Source organism: Leopardus geoffroyi, chromosome D4 (genome assembly GCF_018350155.1).
Source record: "Leopardus geoffroyi isolate Oge1 chromosome D4, O.geoffroyi_Oge1_pat1.0, whole genome shotgun sequence".
Taxonomy (NCBI): domain Eukaryota; kingdom Metazoa; phylum Chordata; class Mammalia; order Carnivora; family Felidae; genus Leopardus; species Leopardus geoffroyi.
Genome location: NC_059342.1, coordinates 89,555,760 through 89,577,701, shown reverse-complemented (window position 1 = coordinate 89,577,701; position 21,942 = coordinate 89,555,760). Strand labels below are relative to the sequence as shown.

The window sequence follows — 21,942 nt, the reverse complement described above, 5'->3', positions numbered from 1 at the left end:
CCCCCAGAGGCCGGCTGTGGACAGATGTGCCGCTCGCCCTGACACTGAGCCAGGAAGTAGCAACACCCGCCCGGGGGGCAGCTTGTTGTTTATTGACCAGACACGGTGGCCTTGGTTTCTGGACATGGAGTCGACGTGAGAGAGCCTGTCTCCTAGGAAGGGGCCAGGGCTCAGGACAATCAGCCAGGAGCGACGAGGAGAGGGACGACACCACACTCAGCTCCCCGACAGGGAAAAGGACACACCAGCAGCTTTGCCCCACAGACACCAGGCTGGGCTGGAGGTGGGAGGAGGCCGGAGTTTGCAACGTCCTTCCAGACGGCTCCGAGGACGAGAGCCCCGGTCCCTTGGGTGGTCTGCCGGGTGTAAGGTGAAGGCAAGGGCCATGGGGGCCCAGACAGCCCAGTCCCAGAAAGACCTCGGGAGGAAGCACAGGACGCGGAGCTCCAGTGGGTCCCCGTCCCACCGCTGGGCCTGGGCTCTGGAGCCACTCTGGTGTAGGATGCTGCCTGAGGCCACCCGTAGGGGCTGTGGCCCAGCCACAGATGTGCCAAGGGCTGCAGACCCCACCTTCTTCTGGCCCTGGGGCCCCTCTGGAGGCAACAGATGGCCACCGGCAGGGATCAAAGTCCACAGGAAGCGTCTGGCCAGGCTGGGTGTCCTTATGCATCCAGGCATCTGAAAGGAGCCTGCGGCCCTCAGGGGAGGTACAGGGCCACGACCACGTAGATGACCCAGCTGGTGGACACAAAGACCCCAAAGAGCAGGCTGAAGAGCACGAGCGAGCGGGCCTTGCGGGAAGCCTCCTCGGCCTGGGCCAGGTCCCCCCTGCTCAGGGCCGCACGCGTCTGCAACGAGACGGAGGCAGGGAGTGGACGGGAGCCCCCGAGGCCCCCCACGTGCCACCAGCAGGGCCAGGCCCCAGCACACAGCCTGGAATGCAGACAGCCCGAGGGGCTCAGGACCCGCCCGGCCACCTCACGTGAAGGAGCAGCGACAACAGAGGCCACGGGCGTGCACACTCAGCCTCTCCTACAACCCTCACGACAGCCCTGAGACCGGGGTCACTGCTGCCCCCACCGTGCAGATGAGGAAACAAAGGCCCACCCAGGGCCACACAGCTAGCGGTGGAGCCAGAACTCACAGGCAGGCTGTGGCCTCCAGACTCCCGCCTCTGAGCGGTCCTGAGAGCTGCCTTCTCCCCACCGTCCTGGTTTATGATGGGGGAGCCTGACCAGCGCGGGGAGGTCAGGGCCCGGCCAGGTCTGCCGTGGGCAGAAGCCCCCAGGGGCTGGCCTACTCTGTTAGAACATCCTCACACCAGCGTCACCGGGTCCCCAGGGTACCCCTGCCTGGTAACGGTCAGCGATGTCAGGAGGGAGGAAGAAAGCCATGCAGATAATGGATGGACAGGAGGACAGGTGGAAGGTGTTGGACGGACAGGGAGAGGCGGACAGGTGAGTTAATAGATGAATAGAGGGGTGGGTGGGAGGGTGGCTGGACGGAAGGAAACGGAGGGATGGGTCCATGGACGGATGAGGAGCTAGAGGGACGGGGGCAGAGGGCTACAAGAGACGAGTGAATGGACGGAGGACTGTCTCTACCCTGTCAAACACAAGCCCCCACTGAGGCAGGCAGTTCCTGGGGCCTTATCAATCATTCACACCTTCGCTGTAAACTGGTTTAGCGGACTTTTCCAGAGCAGATCTTGAGTGGCACGGGACAGAGACAGGAGAGGGGAGGAGGTGTCCATCCAAGAGGGGCCAGGACCGCAGGGTCAACCGAGCACTGTTTTCCCAGTTCCCGCCACCCTCCCGAGACACCCAGTGGCCGGGACAGGGGGGCAGGGGCTGTGTGGGCCCCGCCGGGGCTCTTCCCCCCGACTGCTGGCAGGGCTGCCCCACCCCCACCTACCTCGTGGGAATAGACGATAGCGATGAGCCCCGTGAGGAGGCAGCAGAAGAGGGTCACGAGCACGGACTCCATCATGTAGTCCTTGGGCAGGGGCCTGTGCTCCACCAGGGGCGGGGCGGGCATGCTGGCCACGGGGCTGTTGTACTGCAGGGGCAGAGGCCGCGGCCAGTGAGGGAGCCGGCCCAGCCTCCAGACACCGCAGTGAGGACACGGCCACGGGGGCCACCGGAGGGTCCCCCCCTCCACCCCCGACTCCCACCCAGTGAGGCTGTGGGTCACCACGGGGCCGGGTCAGGGCCCCCGTCTGCCTTCTCCCTCTGCACTCCCTGGCCCCCTGGCCCCCAGGAGTCCTGTCACTTGTGCCCTCCACCAACTGCTCAGTCCAGGGTGAGCCGTGGCGGTGCCCCCCTGTCCTGACTGGGCTCCCCACCACCAGGGACCTCTAAGCTCTCCTCCATGGGCATCCCAGGATTTTTTGGTTTTTCTACAAATCTCACCAAGTCATCTCCCACCCAAAGGCCCCAGGGCCCCTTACAACGGACCCCACCCCCCCACCCTCCTTTCTTCCCTGAGTCGACCACCATCATTCCCAGAACAGCCGGGCCTGGCCACCCCCTACCCTGTGCCCAGAGCACCCCTCCTCATCCCTCAGAACTCAGCTCAAAAGCCCCCACCTCTGGGAAGCCTTCCAGGCTTGCCCACCCCCCAGGCTGGCGTGACCTGCTCCTTTCCCTCATCTGGGCACCGAAGCCCCTCTGCAAGGGTCACTAATGGTGACTTTTGGTCACCTGCGTGCCCAACTCTCCCCACCCTCCACCCCCACTGGGGAGGGAGGAGGGGCAAGAGAAGTGAGACAGCGCGACAGGGGAGACCCGGGGTCAGGGGTACACGGCACTCACCACCGGGAACGATGCAAAGAGCGGTGGTGCGGCGGGCGCGGGGTACAGGGGCGCGGCCGGTGGCGGCGGGTACAGGGCCTGGGGCGAGGGGCCAGGCTGGAAGAGGACGGGCCCCTGCGGGAAGGGCGGGTACAGCAGGTGCACTGCCTTGGGGTCCGGTGGTGCGTAGGGAGGGGGCTCGCCCACGAAGCCGATGTTGGGCACCCCTCCGACGGCCACCTTGGGCCCCTGTCTGGCCTCGCCCGTGGCCTCGGCCTCGGGGGGGGCCGCCGTCGAGGCCTCGGCCTGGGGCTCGGCCCGGGACTCCTCCGGGGCCGGGGAACTGCCCGCATCCACGGCCACTTCCTCGCTGGGCCCTCCGTCCTCATCCAGGAGCTGCGGGCGGCGTGGGAGCTGGGGCAGCGCGGGGCCGCGGGGATCCTGGGGGGCTGCGGGGCCACCGCCCCCTTTTGCGTCCGCTCCTGGGAAGAAACGCCAGGGACAGTGAGCAGGTGGGACTCCTCCCCGTGAGCTGCAAGTCACAGCCCCTCCAGGGACAAAGTCACAGCGACGCTGCCCGTCCCCACCCTGCACGTGCCCACACTCAGGCCTCTCCCGGCTGGGCTGGCTGGGCGCTGGAAGGATCCACCCGAAGTGGAAGGGTGAGACGAGAAAACAGGCGCCGACGGGAAGGGTCTCCGGGCAGCCACACGGTCAGCACAGCACCGGGCAGGGATGGGACACAGGCCTTGGTCCCCATGGCGGCCGCTGGGTCCTGCCCCCACTGCCCTGTCCCTGGAAGACCGGACCAGTAAGGATCTTAGCCCCGGAGAGCTGGTCTGAGAGATGAGCCAAGCCAGAGTCCTGGCTCGTGAGGTAGGGAAGACAAGGTGCCCCAGGGTTGCCAGGCCCGGGCTAAGGATGGACTTCAAAGAGCCAGGAGGTCACTAAGGGCCAAGTGCCAGCTGAGGCACAGAGGGGACAGAAGCCTGAGAGGGGGCAGGGAAGGGGCAGCCAGCAGGGGTGGGGAAAGCCCGCCAGCTTCGGGAAGCAAGGGCGCAGGGGCCCTGAGCCGCCTTCCAGCCCCGGCCTGGCCTTCGGCACCCACCCCGGGGACTCCTGTGGAAATCCCTAAGGGAAGGCTCACTAAAATGGAGGCAGGAGGCCAGATGGCAGAGCTGTACCCTCGACATCAATTCCAGGAACAACTGTCAGTTACTGACAGAGCCCAGCAGAGGCACCCTCACCAGGAGACCATCGCGATCGCGGGCCCAGAGGGAAGGACGGACCCTGCATCTCCAACAAGAGACCCGCCACCCCAGCGACTCGGCCAGTGAGAAACTGCCCTCACCCTAAACTCCTTCCTGCCAATCTCCGGGTCAGGACAGCCCCTCCCAGCGTCCTCCTCCTAAAATAATCCTCTTTGTAGGACTTGCCTGTGATTTGACCCTAGCTCGCACATCCGGAGTTGCAATTCTCTACTCTTCCCGAATAAGCCCATTTTGCTGGCAAAGTAACGGGCTGTTATTTCTGAGGCTGTCACTCCAGAGGCACCCAAGCAGGTTCTACAAGTCCCGAAGGTAGCCTGCTACTCCTCAGAGCACCCTGACGGCTGAGAACCTCTAAGTCTCAGGTGGGTTCCAGAGGAACGGCCTGCGAGAGGGACCTGGGTGGGCATTCAAGGCCCCACAGCAGGGTGGGGCGGCCCAGGGCCTGGCTTTGGAGGTTTACTTCCTAAGTGTTCTTAAAGGTGACAAGAGTTGGGGCGCCTGGGTGGCTCAGGCGGTTAACTGACTTCGGCTCAGGTCATGATCTCACGGCTCATGAGTTCGAGCCCCGGGTCGGGCTCTGTGCTGACAGCTCGGAGCCTGGAGCCTGTTTCGGATTTTGGGTCTCCCTCTCTCTCTACCCCTAACCCACTCGCATTCTGTCTCTGTCTCACTGAAAAATAAATAAACATTTAAAAAAGTTTTTAAAAATTAAAATAAAAAATAAATCATATTCTGTGGTAAAACAGGGGTGGGCGCCTGGCTGGCTCAGTCAGTGGCACATGCAACTTTTGACCTCAGAGTCATGAGTTTGAGCCCCATGTTGGGCATGCGAATTCTCTCTCTCTCCCCTTCTCTCTCCGCCCCTCTCCCGCCTGCTCTGTCTCTCTCTCAAGATAAATAAACTTTTAAAAAAATTTTTTAATTTTAAGTCTCTCTCTCCTATGGATGTAGGCAAAGCACAAAAGAAAACCACCTGAAGACACAAAAGTGACCAAAAGCAGACAGACTGTGGAGTCAAACCCCATTCGTGAGTTCGAGCCCCGCATCGGGCTCTGTGCTGACAGCTGGAGCCTGGAGCTTGCTTCAGATTCTGTGTCTCCCTCTATTTCTGCTCCTTCCCCACCCATACTCTGTCTCTCTCTCTCTCTCTCTCTCTCTCTCAAAAATACATGATAAAACATTTTAAAAAATTAAACATGTCAGACCAGATGGACTTAGATCTACACAGAACATTCCACCCAAAACCAATAGCATACACATTATTCCCAAGTACACAAAGAACATTCACCATTACAGAATATACGTTAGGCCACAAACAAGTTTTTTTTTTTTTTTAAGTTTATTTATTTTGAAAGAGAGAGCGAGTGCATAAGAAAGTGAGAGGCAGAGAGAAGGAAAGAGAGAATTCCAAGCAGGCTCCACATCACCAGCACACAGCCCAAGGTGGGGCTCAAACTCATGAATGGTGAGATTATGACCTGAGCCAAAACCAAGAATCAGACACTTAATGGACAAGGCACCCCCACAAACAAGTCTTAATAAATTCAAGACTGCTATCTTACCAAAGATCTTCTTGAACCACAGTGGTATGAAACTAGAAAGCAATTACAGGAGGAAAACCGGAAAATTCACAAATATGTGGAGATTCCACAACATGCTGCTGAACCACCAATGAGTCAAAGGTGAAATCAAAAGGCAAATTAAAAAATACCTCATGACGAATATATAAATACAACAGATTTCCTGTATGGGATGGGATGCAGCCAAAGCAGTTCTGAGAGGAAAGTTCACAGTACTAAATGCCTCATCAGAAAAACAAGAAAAATCTCAAATTAACATCCTGACTTTACAAGTCAGGGGAAAATTAGGGGAAACTAGAAGGACAGAACTTAGGGGGAAAAGAACAAATAAAGCCCAACGTTAGGAGAAGGAAGGAAATAACAAAGATCAGAGCAGAAATAAATAAAATAGAGACTAAAAAGGCAAGAGAAAAGATCAGTGAAATGAAGAGCTAGTTCTTTGAAAAGATAAACAAAATGGACAAACTTACAGCTAGACTCACAAAGGAAAAGACTCAAAATCAAAAACAAAAGATGTTACAACTGATACCACAGAAACACAAAGGGTCATAAAGAGACTACGATGAATAATTGTAAAAAGCCAACAATTTGACAACCTAGAAGAGATGCGTAAATTCCTAGAAACATACAATCTACCAAGACAGAATCATGAAGATAAACAGAATCTGAACAGAATCATGTTCATCAAAAACCTCTCAACACACAAAAGTCTAGAACCAGACGATTTCACTGGTGAATTCCAAATATTCAAAGAATTAATACCAATCCTTCTTAAATGCTTCCAAAAAATGGAAGAGAAGGGAAGACTTCCACATTCATTTTACGAAGCCAGCATCACCCTGATATCAAAACCAGACAAGGATGCCACAAGAAAAGAAAATCACAGGCCAATGGCCCGGATTCACACAGATGCAAACGTCCTCAATAAAATGGTAGCAAACCAAATTCAACAATACATTAAAAGGATCATGCACCATGTCCCAAGTGGGATGGGATTCCAGGGATGGTTCAACAAACACAAAAGTCAATATGATATGCTCAATACATTAACAAAATGAAAGGGGAAAAATAAAGCACAAGATCCTCTCAACAGATGCAGGAAAAGTATTTGGCAAAAGTCAACATCCACTTATGATTAAAAAAAAAAAAACAACAGGGGCGCCTGGGTGGCGCAGTCGGTTAAGCGTCCGACTTCAGCCAGGTCACGATCTCACGGTCCGTGAGTTCGAGCCCCGCGTCAGGCTCTGGGCTGATGGCTCAGAGCCTGGAGCCTGTTTCCGATTCTGTGTCTCCCTCTCTCTCTGCCCCTCCCCCGTTCATGCTCTGTCTCTCTCTGTCCCCAAAAAATAAATAAACGTTGAAAAAAAAAAAAAAAACTCAACAAAAGTGGGTATAGAACACACCTCAGTATAATCAAGGCCACCATATAGGACAAGCCCACAGGTAGCATCTTACTTATTGGTGAAAAGCTGAAAGCTTTTCCTCTAAGATCAGGAACAAGTCAGGGATGCCCACTCTCACCACTTTTATTCAACATGGTATTGGAAATCCTAGCCACAGCAATTAGACAAGAAAAAGAAATAAAAGGCATCCCCATTGAAAAGAAAGCAGTTGGGGCGCCTGGGTGGCTCAGTCAGTTGAGTGTCTGACTTCAGCTCAGGTCATGATCTCACAGTTTGTGGGTTCGAGCCCCATGTGAGGCTCTGTGCTGACAGCTCAGAGCCCGGACCCTGCTTCAGATTCTGTGTCTCCTTCTCTCTCTGCCCCTCCCCTGCTCATGTTCTGTCTCAAAAATAAATGTAAAAAACAAATTTTTTTAAAGAAAAGAAAGAAGTAAAATTGTCACCATTTGCAGATGACATGATATTAACAGAAAACCCTAAAATCTCCACCAAAACACTCAAATAATAAATGAATTCAGTGAAGTTGCAGGATACAAAATCAATAAACAAAAATCCATTTCATTTCTATCCACTAATAATGAACTGTCAGAAAGAGAAATTAAGAAAATAATCCATTTTGGGGCGCCTGGGTGGCTCAGTCGGTCGGGCGTCCTTCTTTGGCTTAGATCATGATCTCACGTTTGTGAGTTCAAGCCCCATGTCGGGCTCTGTGCTGACAGCTCAGAGCCTGGAGCCTGCTTCGGATTCTGTGTCTTCCCCTCTCTACACCCCTCCCCTGCTCATGTTCTGTGTCTTTCAATAGTAAATAAACATTAAAAAAAATTTTTTTTTTTAAAGAAAATAATCCATTTAGAGGAGCCTGGCTGGTTCAGTTGGTGGAGCATGTGACTCTTGATTTTGGAATTACAGGTTGGAGCCCCATATTGAGCGTAGAGATTACTTAAAAAGAAAATCTTAAAAAAGAAAGAAAACAACCCATTTACAATTGCATCAAACAGAATATCTAATAATAATAATAATAATACCTAGGAATAAATTTATCCTTTTTTAAAGTAAACTCTACCCCCAACATGGGGCTTGAACTCAGAACCCCAAGATCAAGAGTAGCGTGCTCTACCAACTGAACAAGCGAGGCACCCCTAGGAATAAACTCAGGGGCACCTGGGTGGCTCAGGGTTAAGCATCCAACTTGGCTCAGGTCATGATCTCATGGTTTGTGGGTTCAAGCCCCGCGTCAGGCTCTGTGCTGACAGCTCGGAGCCTGGAGCCTGCTTCCAATTCTGTGTCTCCCTCTCTCCCTGCCCCTCCCCTGCTCACGCTCTGGCTCTCTCTCTCCCTCTCAAAAATAAACATTAAAAAAATTTTTTTTAACCTGTAAGCCAAGGTACAAGACCTGTAAGCCAAAGATGAGAAGACATTAATGAAAGAAAATGAAGACAACACAAATAAATGGAAAGCTATTCCACACTCATGGACTGGAACACTACTGTTAAAATACCCACACTACTGCCCAGAGTAACATATAGATTTAGGGTAAGCGATGCCTATCGAAATCCCAACAGCATTTCCCACAGAAATAAAGTGATCCTAAGATTTGTATGGAACCGCAAAAGACCCTGAATAGCCAAAGCAATCTTGACAAAGAAAAACAAAGCATCACACTCCCTGATTTCACACTATATCACAAAGAGGTTGTAATTAAAAAAAAAAAAGGGGGGGGGGGCACCTGGGTGACTCCATTGGCTGAGGTCCGACTTTTGGTTTCAGCTCAGGCCGTGAGATCAAGCCCCGCATCAGGGCCCACACTCAGCGTGGAGCCTGCTTAAGATTCTCTCTTTCTCTGTCTCTCTCCCTCTCCCCCTCTCCCCCAATAGCATGCTCTTTCTCTCTCAAAAACAAAAGCCAAAAACCCCCAAAGACCCAGACACATAGATCAATGAAACAGCCCAGAAATAAACCCGTGCATTTATCATCAACTGATTTACAGCAAAGGAGCCAAGAATATACAACAGAGAAATGAGCACCTCTTTAATAAATGGCATTGGGAAAACTGAACAGCCACGTGCCAAAGAAGGAACCATCCACTCTCTTACACCACACACAAGAATTAACTCAAAACAGAGTAAAGGCTTGAATTTAAGACCTGAAACCATAAAGCTTCTAGAGGAAAACATAGGCAGAAAGCTCCTTGACATCGGTCTCGGTGACGATTTTTTTGGATTAAACACAAAAAGCAAAAGCAACCAAAACACAAAGTAGCAAGCGGGACCACATCCGACTAAAAAGCTTCCCGCACAGCAAAAGAAACCATCAACAAAGTGAAAAAGGCAATGTAGAGAACGGGGGGAAATACTGGCAAATCATGTATCTGAGAAGGGGCGAATATCCAAAATATGCAAACAATTCCTACAACTCAAGAGCAAAAAACATACAATCCAAGTAAAACAAAAACAAAAACAAAAACAAAAAAACAAAAACAAAAAATCTTAAGCAGGCTCCACGCCCCATGCAGGGCCCGAACTCACCACCCGGAGATCGAGACCCGAGCTGAGATCAAGTATCGAGCCCGATACTGAGCCACCCAGGTGTCACCAGCAAACATTATTTAAAAAGGGAACCAAATGGAAATTTTCAACTAAAGCATATAATAATACCTGAAGTTAAAAATGTACTGGCTGGCCTCAGTAGCAGAACGGAGAGAACAGGGGGAAAAAAGGGTCTGTGAACCTGAACAGACACTAATCCAAAGAACGGAGAGAGGACGACGAAAGGAAAAAACAGGAAAAGAACGATACGTCAGGGGCCTGTGTGGCCACACAAGGTCTGATGCGTCATCGGTCAGGGAAGTCCCAGGAGAGATTTGGGGGAAAGATATATTTGAAGTACGACATAGCTGCCAACTTCACAAGTCTGGTGAAAAACAAATTTACAGATCCACAAAACTCAGAAAATCCAGAACAGGAACTCTGGGGGGGGAACACTCAGCCTAAATACATCAGCGTGTAACTTCTCGAAACCAACGATCATAATAAAGTCTTGAAAACAGGCAGAAGTAAATGGGATCTCTCTTTAGAGGGGAACAATAATCCGAATTTCTATAAACATTCAATACATGGCTGGGTCAGAAGACAGTAGCTTAGAGTCTGGCTTAGAGTGCCAAAAGGAAAGAAGGGCCAACCCAGAAAGTGAGACCGAAAAAAAATGTGCTTGAGGAATAAAGGTACGTATGTTTTAGCATTCTACCGTCCTATGACAAAGTAACCACAAACACAGTAGCTTAAAACCACCCGTCCGCCTCGTTGTAATCACTAGGATTTAAAAAAGGGGCACTTGGGTGACTCGGTTGGCGGGGCACCGGCTCTCGATTTTGGTCATGATCTCACAGTGTCATGAGTTCAAGTCCCACGTCGGGCGCTCTGTGCTGGTGGCATGGAACCTGCTTGGGATTCTCCTTCTCCCCCTGCCCCTCCCCGGCTTACGCTGTCTCTCTCGAAATAAACTTTAAAACATAATTTAAAAAAAAATTTTAAATTAGAAAAACAAAAACAGAGGCCAGGACGTGGAGAAAACAGATCCTTGTACGGCTTCGGTAGGAACGTAAAAGGGTGCAGTCACTGTGGCAAGCCACTGTTAACGGCAGTTCCTCAAAAAGGCAAAAACAGAACTTCTAGATGATCCAATCGTGCCACTTCAGGGTAGACAGCCCAAAGAATTGAGAGCAGGGGCTACAGGAGACCTGTGGACACCCATGTCCGTAGACGCAGTATTCACAGCCGCTAACACAGAGCAGCGGCCCAACTGCCTGCTGATGGATGATGTTTGGATAACAAACGCAGTCCATCCATACGATGGAATATTGCTCAGCTTTAGAAAGGAAGGAAGTTCAGACACACTATACAACACGGAGTGGCCTTAAGGACATGATGCTAAGTAAAAGCAGCCAGTCGCAGGAAGACAAATACTGTGGCAGTCCAGGGATAGGAGGTGCCTAGGGTCATTAAGCTCAGGGACCAAAGGAGAGTGGTGGTCACCATGAGCTGGCGGTGGGGCGGGGGGGGGGGGGGGGGGGGGGCGGGGCGCAGGGAGCTGTTTGGTTTTTTTTTAATTTTTTTTAACGTTTATTTATTTTTGAGACGGAGAAAGACAGAGCATGAACAGGGGAGGGTCAGCGAAAGAGGGAGACACAGAATCGGAAGCAGGCTCCAGGCTCTGAGCCGTCAGCACAGAGCCCGACGCGGGGCTCGAACCCACGGGCCACGAGATCATGACCTGAGCCGAAGTCGGACGCTCAACCGACTGAGCCACCCAGGCGCCCCACATCACAACTTTTTTTTTCTTTAATGAGGAAAAAATAACCAAAACGCCCATGTGTTAGCTCACAGTTCTGTGAGTCCGAAGTCCAGGCGGCTCAATTCAGGGTTTTAGGAAGGCCAACATCAAGGCATCAATTGGACGGAGCTCCTATCGAGAGCTCTAGGGAAGAATCAACTTCCAGCTTCATTCAAATCGCTGGCCAATTCCAGTTCTGTGGGTCTGAGGCTCTCTGCCCCCAGAGGCTGCAAACAGCCCTTCCCATGTGACCCTCTCCGTCTCTGAAGCCAGGCACGGCACATCAGATCCTTCTCATGCTTCAAAATTCTCTTTCTTTCTGCCACCAGTTAGAGAGATCTCTCTGCTTTTAAAGGACTCACCTGGTTGGGTCAGGCCTACTCAGACAATCTCTGTATTTTAAGATCAGCTGACTTGGGACTTTAATTCCATCTGCAAAATCCTATCGTAGCAGCATCGAGATCAGTGTTCCTTTGACTAGCTAGGGGAGGGGGCTCTGGGGGTCATCCTTATTGTTCTGTGTACCACAAGTAAAACAAGCTATTCTCAGATGAAACAGGGAGGAGGCCTTGCCAGAGACCTTCTGGAACAGAAAGGCTGAAAGTTGTTTGGGCTGAAAGAAGTGACACCAGAGAGAGACTTGGAAATTTCGGGTGAAGGAAAAACAATTATCGAGGTAAATATAAAAGATTATTTTCCCTCCTAAATTTGTTAATATACATAGGACTGTTGAAAGCAAAAACCGTAACATTTTATAGTGTTTTCTTTTTTAAGTTTATCTATTTGAGAAATACAGAGAGAGTGCAAGAGGGGAGGGGCAGAGGTAGAGAAAGAAGGAGAATCCCAAGCAGGCTCCGTCGGCGTGAAGCTCGACGTGGGACTCGAACGCACATAACTGTTAGATCATGACCTGAGCTGAAATCAAGAGTTGGACGCTTAGCCAACTGAGCCACCGGGGTGCCCCTGGTGAGTTTTCAATGGATGTAGATGTACTACACATGAAAACTATATGTAAAGCTTGACGGATGTGAGAGTAAAGAGACCTGTAAGGTTACAAAGGAACACTGACACAATATTAACTCTAAGCAGACTGTGAAGGGTTAGGTATGCTTCCTAATCCCTAGAGCAATCACTAAAAGAATAGTAATAACAACATGAAGTATGTAGCCAAAACACCAAGATATAAATTTAAATGGAATATTAAAAAATATTCAAATACTGGGGCACCTGGCTGGGTCGGTAGAGTGTGCCACTCTTGATCTCAGGGTTGAGTTCAAGCCCCACGTTGGGTATAGAGATTAAAAATAAAATCTTAAAAATTTTTTTCAAATATTACCCAAACTGGGGGAAGGGATGGGACTAGGAGGTAAACCAGAGGAGCAAAACCATAGAGAAGACGGACAGAAAACAATAATAAAATTATAGACTTAAACGCAACCATATCAATAATTACATTAAATGTTGATGGTCTAAACATTCCAATTAAATAGCAGAGATGGACAGAATAAATAAAAACCAAGACCTACAAGGCTACCTACAATAGACACTCTTTAAATAGAAAGACACACTAAGGTTGAAAGTAAATGAGTGGGAAGGATATGCCATACCAACAGTAAGCAAAAAAGGCTACAGTGGATTTTAATATCAGACTTCAGGACAGAGTATTATCAGTAATAAAGAGGAACACTTCATAATGATAAAAGGGACAATTCGCCAGGAAGGCATGTGTGCCTCATAGCAGACCTTCAATATACATGAAACTAAAATTTAGAGAGATAAAAGGAAGAAGTACACAAAATATACAATTGAAATAAAAGATTTTAACACTCTTCTTACAGCAATTAATGGAGTAACTGGACAAAACATCATTCGGGACATAATGGATCTGACCAATGCTATAAACTACCTTGATCCAACCACTGTTTACAGAATACAACATCCAATAATTGCAGACACTGTTCTTTTCGAGGACAAAAGGTACATACACAAAAATCATATGCCAAGCCATCAAACAAGTCTCAATGTTAAAAATATATATATATTGAAATAACCCAAACTGTATTCTCTGACCATCCACAACAGGAGTACGTTAGAAACCAGTCACAATGATATATATAGGATAATACCTAATATATAAAAATTAAACAACATCGGGGCACCTAGGTGGCTCAGTCGGTTGAGCCTCTGACTTCGGCTCAGGTCATGATCTCCCAGTCCGTGAGTTCAAGCCCCGCATTGGGCTCTGTGCTGATGGCTCGGAGCCTGGAGCCTGCTTCAGATTCTGTGTCTCCCTCTCTCTCTGCCCCTCCCCTGCTTGCACTCTCTATGAAAAAAAAATTTTTTTAATAAAATTAAAATAAAAATTAAACATACTTGAAAAGAATTCATGGATCAAAAATAAAATCATGAGGTAAATTAGAAAGCATTTTGAACTGAATGATAACGTAAAAACAAAGTATCAGTATGCGTGAGATCCAGCTAATGCAGTTCTTAGAGGGAGACACAGAACTTTAAATGACTACATCAGAGGGGGCGTCTGGGTGGCTCAGCTGGATAAGCATCCAACTTTTGATCTTGGCTCAGGTCGTGATTTTGCAGTTTGTGGGTTCGAGCCCCACATCAGGCTCTGTACTGACAGTGTGGAGACTGCTAGGGATTCCATCTCTCCCTCTCTCTCTCTCTCCCTCTCAGAATAAGTAAACGAACTTTAAAAAATAAATAAATGACTACATAGAAAAAAAGAAAGGTCTCAAATCAGTCACCTAGAGTCCACCCTGGAATCTTGCTGGAAAAGAAAGACCAAAGTAAACGCAACATAGATCGAAGTATGAAACAATAAAGAACAAACATCAACGAAACAGGGGCACCTGACTGGCTCAGTCAGAAGAGCATATGACTCTCAATCTTGGGGTCATGAGTTCGAGCCCCATGTTGGGTACAGAGATTACTTTAAAAAAATGAAATATATTCTTTAAAAAGCCAATGAAATAGAAAACAGACAATAGAAAAAATTAACAAAGCCAAAAGATGGTTGAAAAGACCAAATTAACAAACCTCTATCTAGACTTAAGAAAAAGAGAACACAAATAGCCATGTCAGGAATGAAAAAGGGGTTATCATCACAGATCCTACAGATGTTAAAAGGAAATCAGGAGAATACAACTTTATGTCAACAAATCTGACAACGTAAATGAAAGAAAGTTCTTTCTCTCTCCAACTCTCCAAAATTGACACAAGAACAAACAGGAAATCTGAATCGCTGTATTTCTGTTAAATTTGTTACCAAAAACAAACCAAAAAAAAAAAAAAAAAGCTCTATCCCCAGATGGTTTCACTGCTAAAGTCTATCAAACATTCAAAGAAGAAAATAACACCATTATAGTTGGGTTTTTTAAATAGAGGAGGTAAGATCACTGCCAAATTCAAGAAACTGCAAAACAAGGAATAAAACTCTCCTTGTCTGCAGATGATATGCTTGTCATGTACAGAATCCAGGAAATCGACACCAATTCCAAAAACAAATAAATGGATTTAATATGGTCAAAGGTTACAAGGTTAATATACAGAATCGATTATGTTCTTATGCACTAGTAGCAAATAATTAAAAAACAAAATTAAAACTAAAATCCAATTCACAGTAGCACCAACATAACTGGAAAATAAGTGGGAATAAAACAAACCAATGAATTCCAAAACATCTACACTGAAAATTACAAAGCACCGCTGAGAAATTAAAGAAGCCCTAAATAAATGGAAAGGTATATACCATGTTCATTGTTCAGAACACTCAAACTGTTAAGATAACAATTCTCCCCACATTCATCTATAGATTCATTGCAGTCACAATAAAAATTCTAGCAGGCTTTTTTAAAATGCAGAAAGTGACAAGCTCATTATAAAATTTTTATGAAAATGGGTGCCTGGGTGGCTCAATTGGTTGAGCATCTGACTCTTGATTTCAGCTCAGGTCATGATCTCAGGGTTTTGGGATCAAGCCTCATGTTGGGGTCTGTGCTGAGCATGGAGCCTGCTTGAGAGTCTCTCCCTCCCTCTCTCTGCTCCTCTCCTGCTCTAAAATAAAAATAAAATAAAATAAAAAATAAAGGGATAAAATTTTTATGAAAATATAAAGCACCTAGAATAACCAAAACTATTTTCTTTTTTTTTTTTAATTTTTTTTTTTTTACATTTTATTTATTTTTGATAGAGAGACACAGAGCACAAGTGGGGGAGGAGCAAAGAGAGAGGGAGACACAGAATCTGAAGCAGGCTCCAGGCTCTGAGCTATCAGCACAAAGCCTGACGCGGGGCTTGAACTCACGGACCGTGAGATCATGACCTGAGCCGAAGTCGGACGCTTAACCGACTGAGCCACCCAGGCGCCCCCCAAAACTATTTTCAAAGGGAAGGCAAAATTGGAAGACTCTCCCTGATTTCAAGACTTACTATAAACCCATCACAGACCAGATGGTTCATTACTAATGAAATAATAGACGCATACATCAATAGAGCATTCAAATATGAGAGTGTAGAAAGACACACACATATTTGGTCAGTTGATTTGTGCCAGAGTTTCGTGGTCAGTTGATTTTTGGCCGAGTTTCCAAGGCAATTCAGTGGAGAAGGAAAGCCTTTTTCATAACTGGTATATAGGATCAGGGCACCTGGGTGGCTCAGTTGGTTAAGCGTCTGACTTTGGCTCAGGTCATGATCTCATGGTTTATGAGTTTGAGCCCTGTATCCGGCTCTGTGCGGACAGCTCAGAGCCTGGATCCTGCTCTGTGTCTCCCTCTCTCTCTGCCCCTCCTCTGCTTACACGCTGTCTCTCTCTCTCTCTCTCTCGCTCTCAAAAATAAATTTCAAAAAATTTTTAAAAACAGGTTAAAAAAATCATATAGGATCACCTGATTACCTGCATGGAAAAAAGCAAATATTGACTCTTCCTCACAATATCCACAGGAATTAACTCCAAAGGGATCATAAACCTAAGTGTAATACCTGAAACTATAAAACTCCTAGAAAAAAACATGGCCAATCTGTGTGACCTTAGGATGGATAAAGATTTCTTATATAGGACACCAAAACCATGATCCATAAGAGAAAAAAATTGGTAAACTGGACTTTAAAATTAAAAAAAAAAAACTTTTCCTCTTCAAAAGATATCATTAAGCTGCACAGCAGAGGAAACCACCAACAAAACTAAAAGACAACCTACCGAATGGAAGAAGATATTTACAAATGACCTATCCAAAAAAGGATTAGTATCCAAAATACATAAAGCACTTATACAATTCAACACCAAAAAAAAAAAAAAAAACCCAAATAATCTGATTGAAAATGGGTAGAAGACGTGAATAGACATTTCTTCAAAGACATACAGATGGACATACAGACACAAGAACAGATACTCAACATCACTCATCATCAGGGAAATGCAAATCAAAACTACAATGAGGTATCACCTCACACCCGTCAGAATGGCTGAAATCAACAACACAAGGAACAACAAGGGGTGCCTGTGGCTCAGTCGGTTGAGTGTCTGACTTTGGCTCAGGTCACGATCTCACAGTTCCTGAGTTCAAGTGCCACATGGGGCTCTCTGCGGTCCGTGCAGAGCCCGCTTTGAATCCTCTGTCCGCCCCCCTCTCTGCAGCTCCCCCACTCATGCTCTCTCAAAAATAAACATTAAAAAAAAAGACGAAGATGGGGCGCCTGGGTGGCGCAGTCGGTTAAGCGTCCGACTTCAGCCAGGTCACGATCTCGCGGTCCGTGAGTTCGAGCCCCGCGTCGGGCTCTGGGCTGATGACTCAGAGCCTGGAGCCTGTTTCCGATTCTGTGTCTCCCTCTCTCTCTGCCCCTCCCCCGTTCATACTCTGTCTCTCTCTGTCCCAAAAATAAATAAATGTTGAAAAAAAAAAATTAAAAAAAAAAAAAGACGAAGAAACGTATTGGCAAGCATGTGGAAAAAGAACCCTCCCGCACTGTTGGTGGGAACGTAAACCGATGCAGCCGCTGTGTTAGACAGTATGCAAACGCCTCAAAAGAAAGCAAAAACAGAACTACCCTACGATCCAATAATTGCACTACTGGGCATTCCCCCCAAAGAATACAGAAGCACTAACTCAAAGGGGTACATGCACCCCTGTGTTGAGCGCAGCATTGTTTACAACAGCCAATTTAGGGAAGCAGCTCAAGGGTGCATCAATAGATGAACGGATGAAGAAAATGTGGTACATACGTACAATGCAACATCACTCGGCCATCAAAAGAATGAAATCTTGCCATTTGCAACCAAGTAGATGGAGCCAGAGTGTATTAAATGAAACAAGCCGGAGAAAGACAAATACCGTATGATTTCACTCGTATGTGGAACTTCAGAAATAAAACAAAGGAGCCGGAGGGGGCGAGGGGGACGAAAAGAGAGAAAGAGGGAGACAAACCAAAAAACAGACTCTTAACTATAGGAACACACACACGGTTACCAGAGGGGAGGTGGGTGACGGGTGTGAAACAGGTGACAGGGATTAAGAGGTCACTTACCCTTGATGAGCACTGAGTACGGAATTGTTGAATCGCTATATTCTACACCTGCAGCTCATAGAACACTACACTGTGCTAATATTAACTACACTGGTTTTTTTTTTTTTAAACCCAGTATTAAAAAAGGATGATATCACTAAACACATACAAAGGCAAGTCAGAGTGAGAGAAAATATTCACAACACGTTATCAGACAAAGGAGTTTTATCAACAATGTATAAACAACTCTAACAACTCAGTAGGTCAAATATCCCAATGAGAAAATGGCAGGAATATTTGTGAACGCTTCACCCAAGAGGACATCCAGATGACCCGTAAGCACATAAGAGGATGCCCCATGTCACTGGTCACCAGAAATGCCGTCAGAATTGGAAATGCCAACTCCAGGCAGGAGGCAGCACCACGCACCCATTAGAAAGGCTGGAACAACAGCGCACCCGGGCCGAGAGAGCTTTGGCGAGTATGGACAACACCCGCAGCTCTCAGGTACCACAGCGGGGAGTAATGACAGGGCAACCACTTGGGAAACACTTAGTCGGTTCTTCTGAAAGTGAAGCATACATCCACCATATCAACCAGCTGTTCCACTCACAGCCACTTACCCAAGAGGAACAAAAAATACGACCACACAGGCTTGTGCACAAATATTTCCAGCAGCTTGAGAAACATACACGCTTGTCACTTGACGCAGCTGAGTTCCGGTTAGTTGGTTACACAGCATAAGCCAACTACTGACCAACAGAGAAGGGTTCCCCTGGCAGCCAGAGCCGGGGTGCGGGACACGGCTGGAATGAGAGTGGAAGGGTGGGAAGGAGGCCGTGGGGACAAAGGGAGAGGGGACAGTGGCCTGAGCAGAAAGGAGGGCTGTGGGCAAGCGGCTGGATGCAGGCAGGACTGAGGAGGTACACCTGCCCGACAGCGTATAGAGGCAGGATGGGAGGGCGTCATCGGGAGTGACAGGCAGACCAGACCCCTGATCTCCTCCCTGAGCGTCCAGGGCAGAGCTGGCCCGCGGCCCTGGGACGAGGCTGGGTCCCAGCCAGGAGCTGGAGCTCAGGGACCAGGCCGGCCGGGCTGCTTCACCAACCTGTGCCTCCTCAGGTTTCTCATCCTTAAAATGGGGACAACGCCACTTCTTGGGGGTGCTGTGGTGATTAGATGGGGGCACGCCCAACAAGTGCTCAACTAGCACCGGCTACTGTTAGCTGAGGTCAGGAAGAGCCTGGAAGATGAGGAAATGAGGTGTTCTGGACAGTTTTGGGGGGGGTCGTCTGTAAGGCACAGGGGAAATGAAAGCGAGAAGAAATGAGGTCGACCCTTAGAGCCAGAAAGATCTGTGACTTTTTGAAAAGTGTTTATTGTCGGGGGGAGAGGAGCAGGGGAGGGGCAGAGAGGGAGAGAGAGCATCTCTCCCTCCATGCTGTCAGCACAGAGCCCGACTTGAGGCTCGAACCCATGAAGTGAGATCGTAGCCTGAACTGAGACCAAGAGTTGGGCGTTTAACCGACTGAGCCATCCAGGCACCCCCAGTTTGACCCAGAGAGCTGGGCTCTTCCCAGAAGAGCAGGGAGGCAGGGGGGACCTAGCAGTTGCTGACCTACAGGAGGGTGGGAGTGGCCCAGATACTCCCCAGGGGGCACCAGCCAGACCCCAACCCGTGTTGAGGCCTTGTTAGAGGCTCTTGGGATTGCCATGCCCCCACCCCAGCCAAGGGCTGTTTCTGGAAGAACCGAGGCCACAACCACAAAGAGAACACAGGAGAAAATGGGAAGTCGGGTTTGCTAAGGGGGAGCTGGCTGACTTAACTCAAATCCACGCCCCGCCCCCCACCGCAAACCACCTTGTGCGCATGGGATACACGGAGGCAGCCAACCAACCACTCAATCCCACCCTCCTATCGAGTGCCTACTACGGACCAGCGCTGTAGGCCCGGAGACACGGTTCTGCGCACAAATCCTACCCAAGCACCATGATTTCAGCAGGTCCGCGTGCCTGGGGGGCTGCCGAGTGGGTGGAGCTCTGCAGGTCAAGACGTCGCAGCCAACGCTAAGGGCAGTGCAGGGAACAGCGGCCAGCGTCGCCGCGCATTTTTACGAGGTGCGGGGCCGCGGCTCGCAGACCGCTCGCCTGCACGAACACGGAGCTGGCGCAGCAAACGCGGCTGCGCCCCGCCCCCCCCCGCGGGCCCCCGACAAACCCTCCACGCCTCAGGCGCCTCATCTGTGCCACGAGGACCTGCGGCCAGCTCTGTGCGTGCCTCGCCGGCCATCGTCAGGCGCCCTACCGCACAGGTGGGACGAGGGAGGCCGACGGCAGGGACCCGCAGCCCCGGCCGGACGCAGACGCATTCCGGGGGCCGCGGCCGCGTCGAGGCCGGCCGGCACTGCCCCGGTTATCCTAACAAAACCCGCAGCTTTCCGGGGGCAAATACCTGGCCCGATGGCGCGGAGATAGGGCTGCGGAGTAAATCAATCAGCCGGCGGGGCTGCTGGGCCCGCGGCCTCGGGTTCTCGGGTTCTCGACACCCGAGCCTCCTAGGACATTCCAGCCGCTCCGAGGGCGGGGGCGGGGCGGGGCGGCGCCGGGGGTCCGGCTGCGCTGGGAGCCAGGTGCGCCCCCCACCCCGGGCCCAGCGCCAGCCTGGGGCTCCCGGGGGCGGGGAGGGGGGGCGTCGGAGTTCCGGAACGAGCTTCCCCCGTCCTTGTCCGCCCGTCTCTGCTCCGCCCCGCACCCCGTCCCGTGGCGCCCGCCTCCGTGGGGTCTCTTCCCTCCGCGTGTCCCTCCCCGCCCAGGGCCCCCTGCCCTCCAAGGACTTCGGCCTGGCCCGAGGGGTGCGCGCTCACCAGGGGAAGGAGGGGCGCGGCGAGGAGAGTGGAAAATGCCCCCCCCAATCGCCCCACTCGGGGCACCTGCTGCCCGCCCTCCCGCAGGGGCGCCCACGGGGCTTCAAGGGGGCACCGCCTGAGTTGCCAGAACTTTCCACGGCAGCCTCCCGGTCTCCCCGGTTCTGGGCCGGGGTGGGGGGGGGATCCCAGGGCCGGGTCGGGGACGCGGGCCCGCCCCGCCCCCCGCCGCGGCGCCGGGACCCCGGGAGCCCTCACCTGCGTCCATGGCGCGCCCCGCCGGCTGCCCGCGCCCCGCCTCCCGCCGCCGTCGGGCCGGGCTCGCCTGGCGCCGCGGACTCGGGTTTCCTGCTGGCGGCCGCGCGGCTGGTTAATGATTGATTGACCGCCCTGATGGCCGGCGGCTGCGTCCGCAGGTGGCCCCGCGCGCCGAGCGGGGGTGGGGGGGCGGCAGCCGGGGGGGGGGGGGCCGGGGTCCCCGCGAGTGCCCCCCCCCCCGCCCCCAAGTGCAGGAGGCCGGCGGGACCGCAGGGCCCACGAGCGCCAGGGAATCGCGGCTGCCCGACCTGCCTTTTCATCTTTCCCAGCAAGAAATGCCCGAAATGCAGAGTTTTCACGTGAAATCCCCTGAGTTTTCAAACAACGTGTGCGCGACTTCTAGCCCCGAAGCTTGCCAGCCCGGGGAACCCGAAGCCGGGCTGCCGGGCAAAGCCAGACGGCTTTTTCAATTCCTAGCTGCGCTCCCCAGGGCGACGGGAAGGTCCCCGGGGACCGAGGAGGAGGAAGACGCCCCCGAGGCCGGCAGCCCTGGGACCGTGCGCTGCGGTGGGGGGGGGGGGGGGGGGGGGGCGGGTGGGTGCGGCCTGAGTTTTACACCCACATGTGGAAAGGACGGGAAACCTTGGTGGGTGCCGGCAACAAGGGGTGCGTCGTTTTTAGGGGATTTTTTTAAAAAATTCTTTTTTCTATTTTTTTTTTGAAAGAGAGGGAGACAGAACCTGAAGCAGGCTCCAGGCCCGGAGCTGTCAGCCCAGAGCCCGATGCTGGACTCCAGCCACCAACGGTGAGATCATGACCTAACCCGAAGTCAGATACTTACCCGACTGAGCCACCCAGGTGCCCCCCTTGGAAGAAGATTTAAAAACAGAATGACTGAAAGTTGTTCTGCTTTTGATGAGTAGTGA

General features: G+C 50.6%; 1 protein-coding gene across 1 annotated transcript; it reads right to left on the bottom strand.

The window, feature by feature from the left end:
* Positions 1-57: 57 nt before the first annotated feature.
* Positions 58-21,064, bottom strand: PRRT1B (proline rich transmembrane protein 1B). Its single transcript, XM_045468463.1, has 4 exons — positions 21,017-21,064; positions 2,814-3,274; positions 1,915-2,058; positions 58-848 (listed from the first exon to the last, which is right to left on the bottom strand). The coding sequence occupies exons 1-4, from the start codon at positions 21,024-21,026 to the stop codon at positions 699-701; spliced, it is 765 nt and encodes a 254-aa protein (XP_045324419.1). The 5' UTR covers positions 21,027-21,064; the 3' UTR covers positions 58-698.
* Positions 21,065-21,942: the final 878 nt, after the last annotated feature.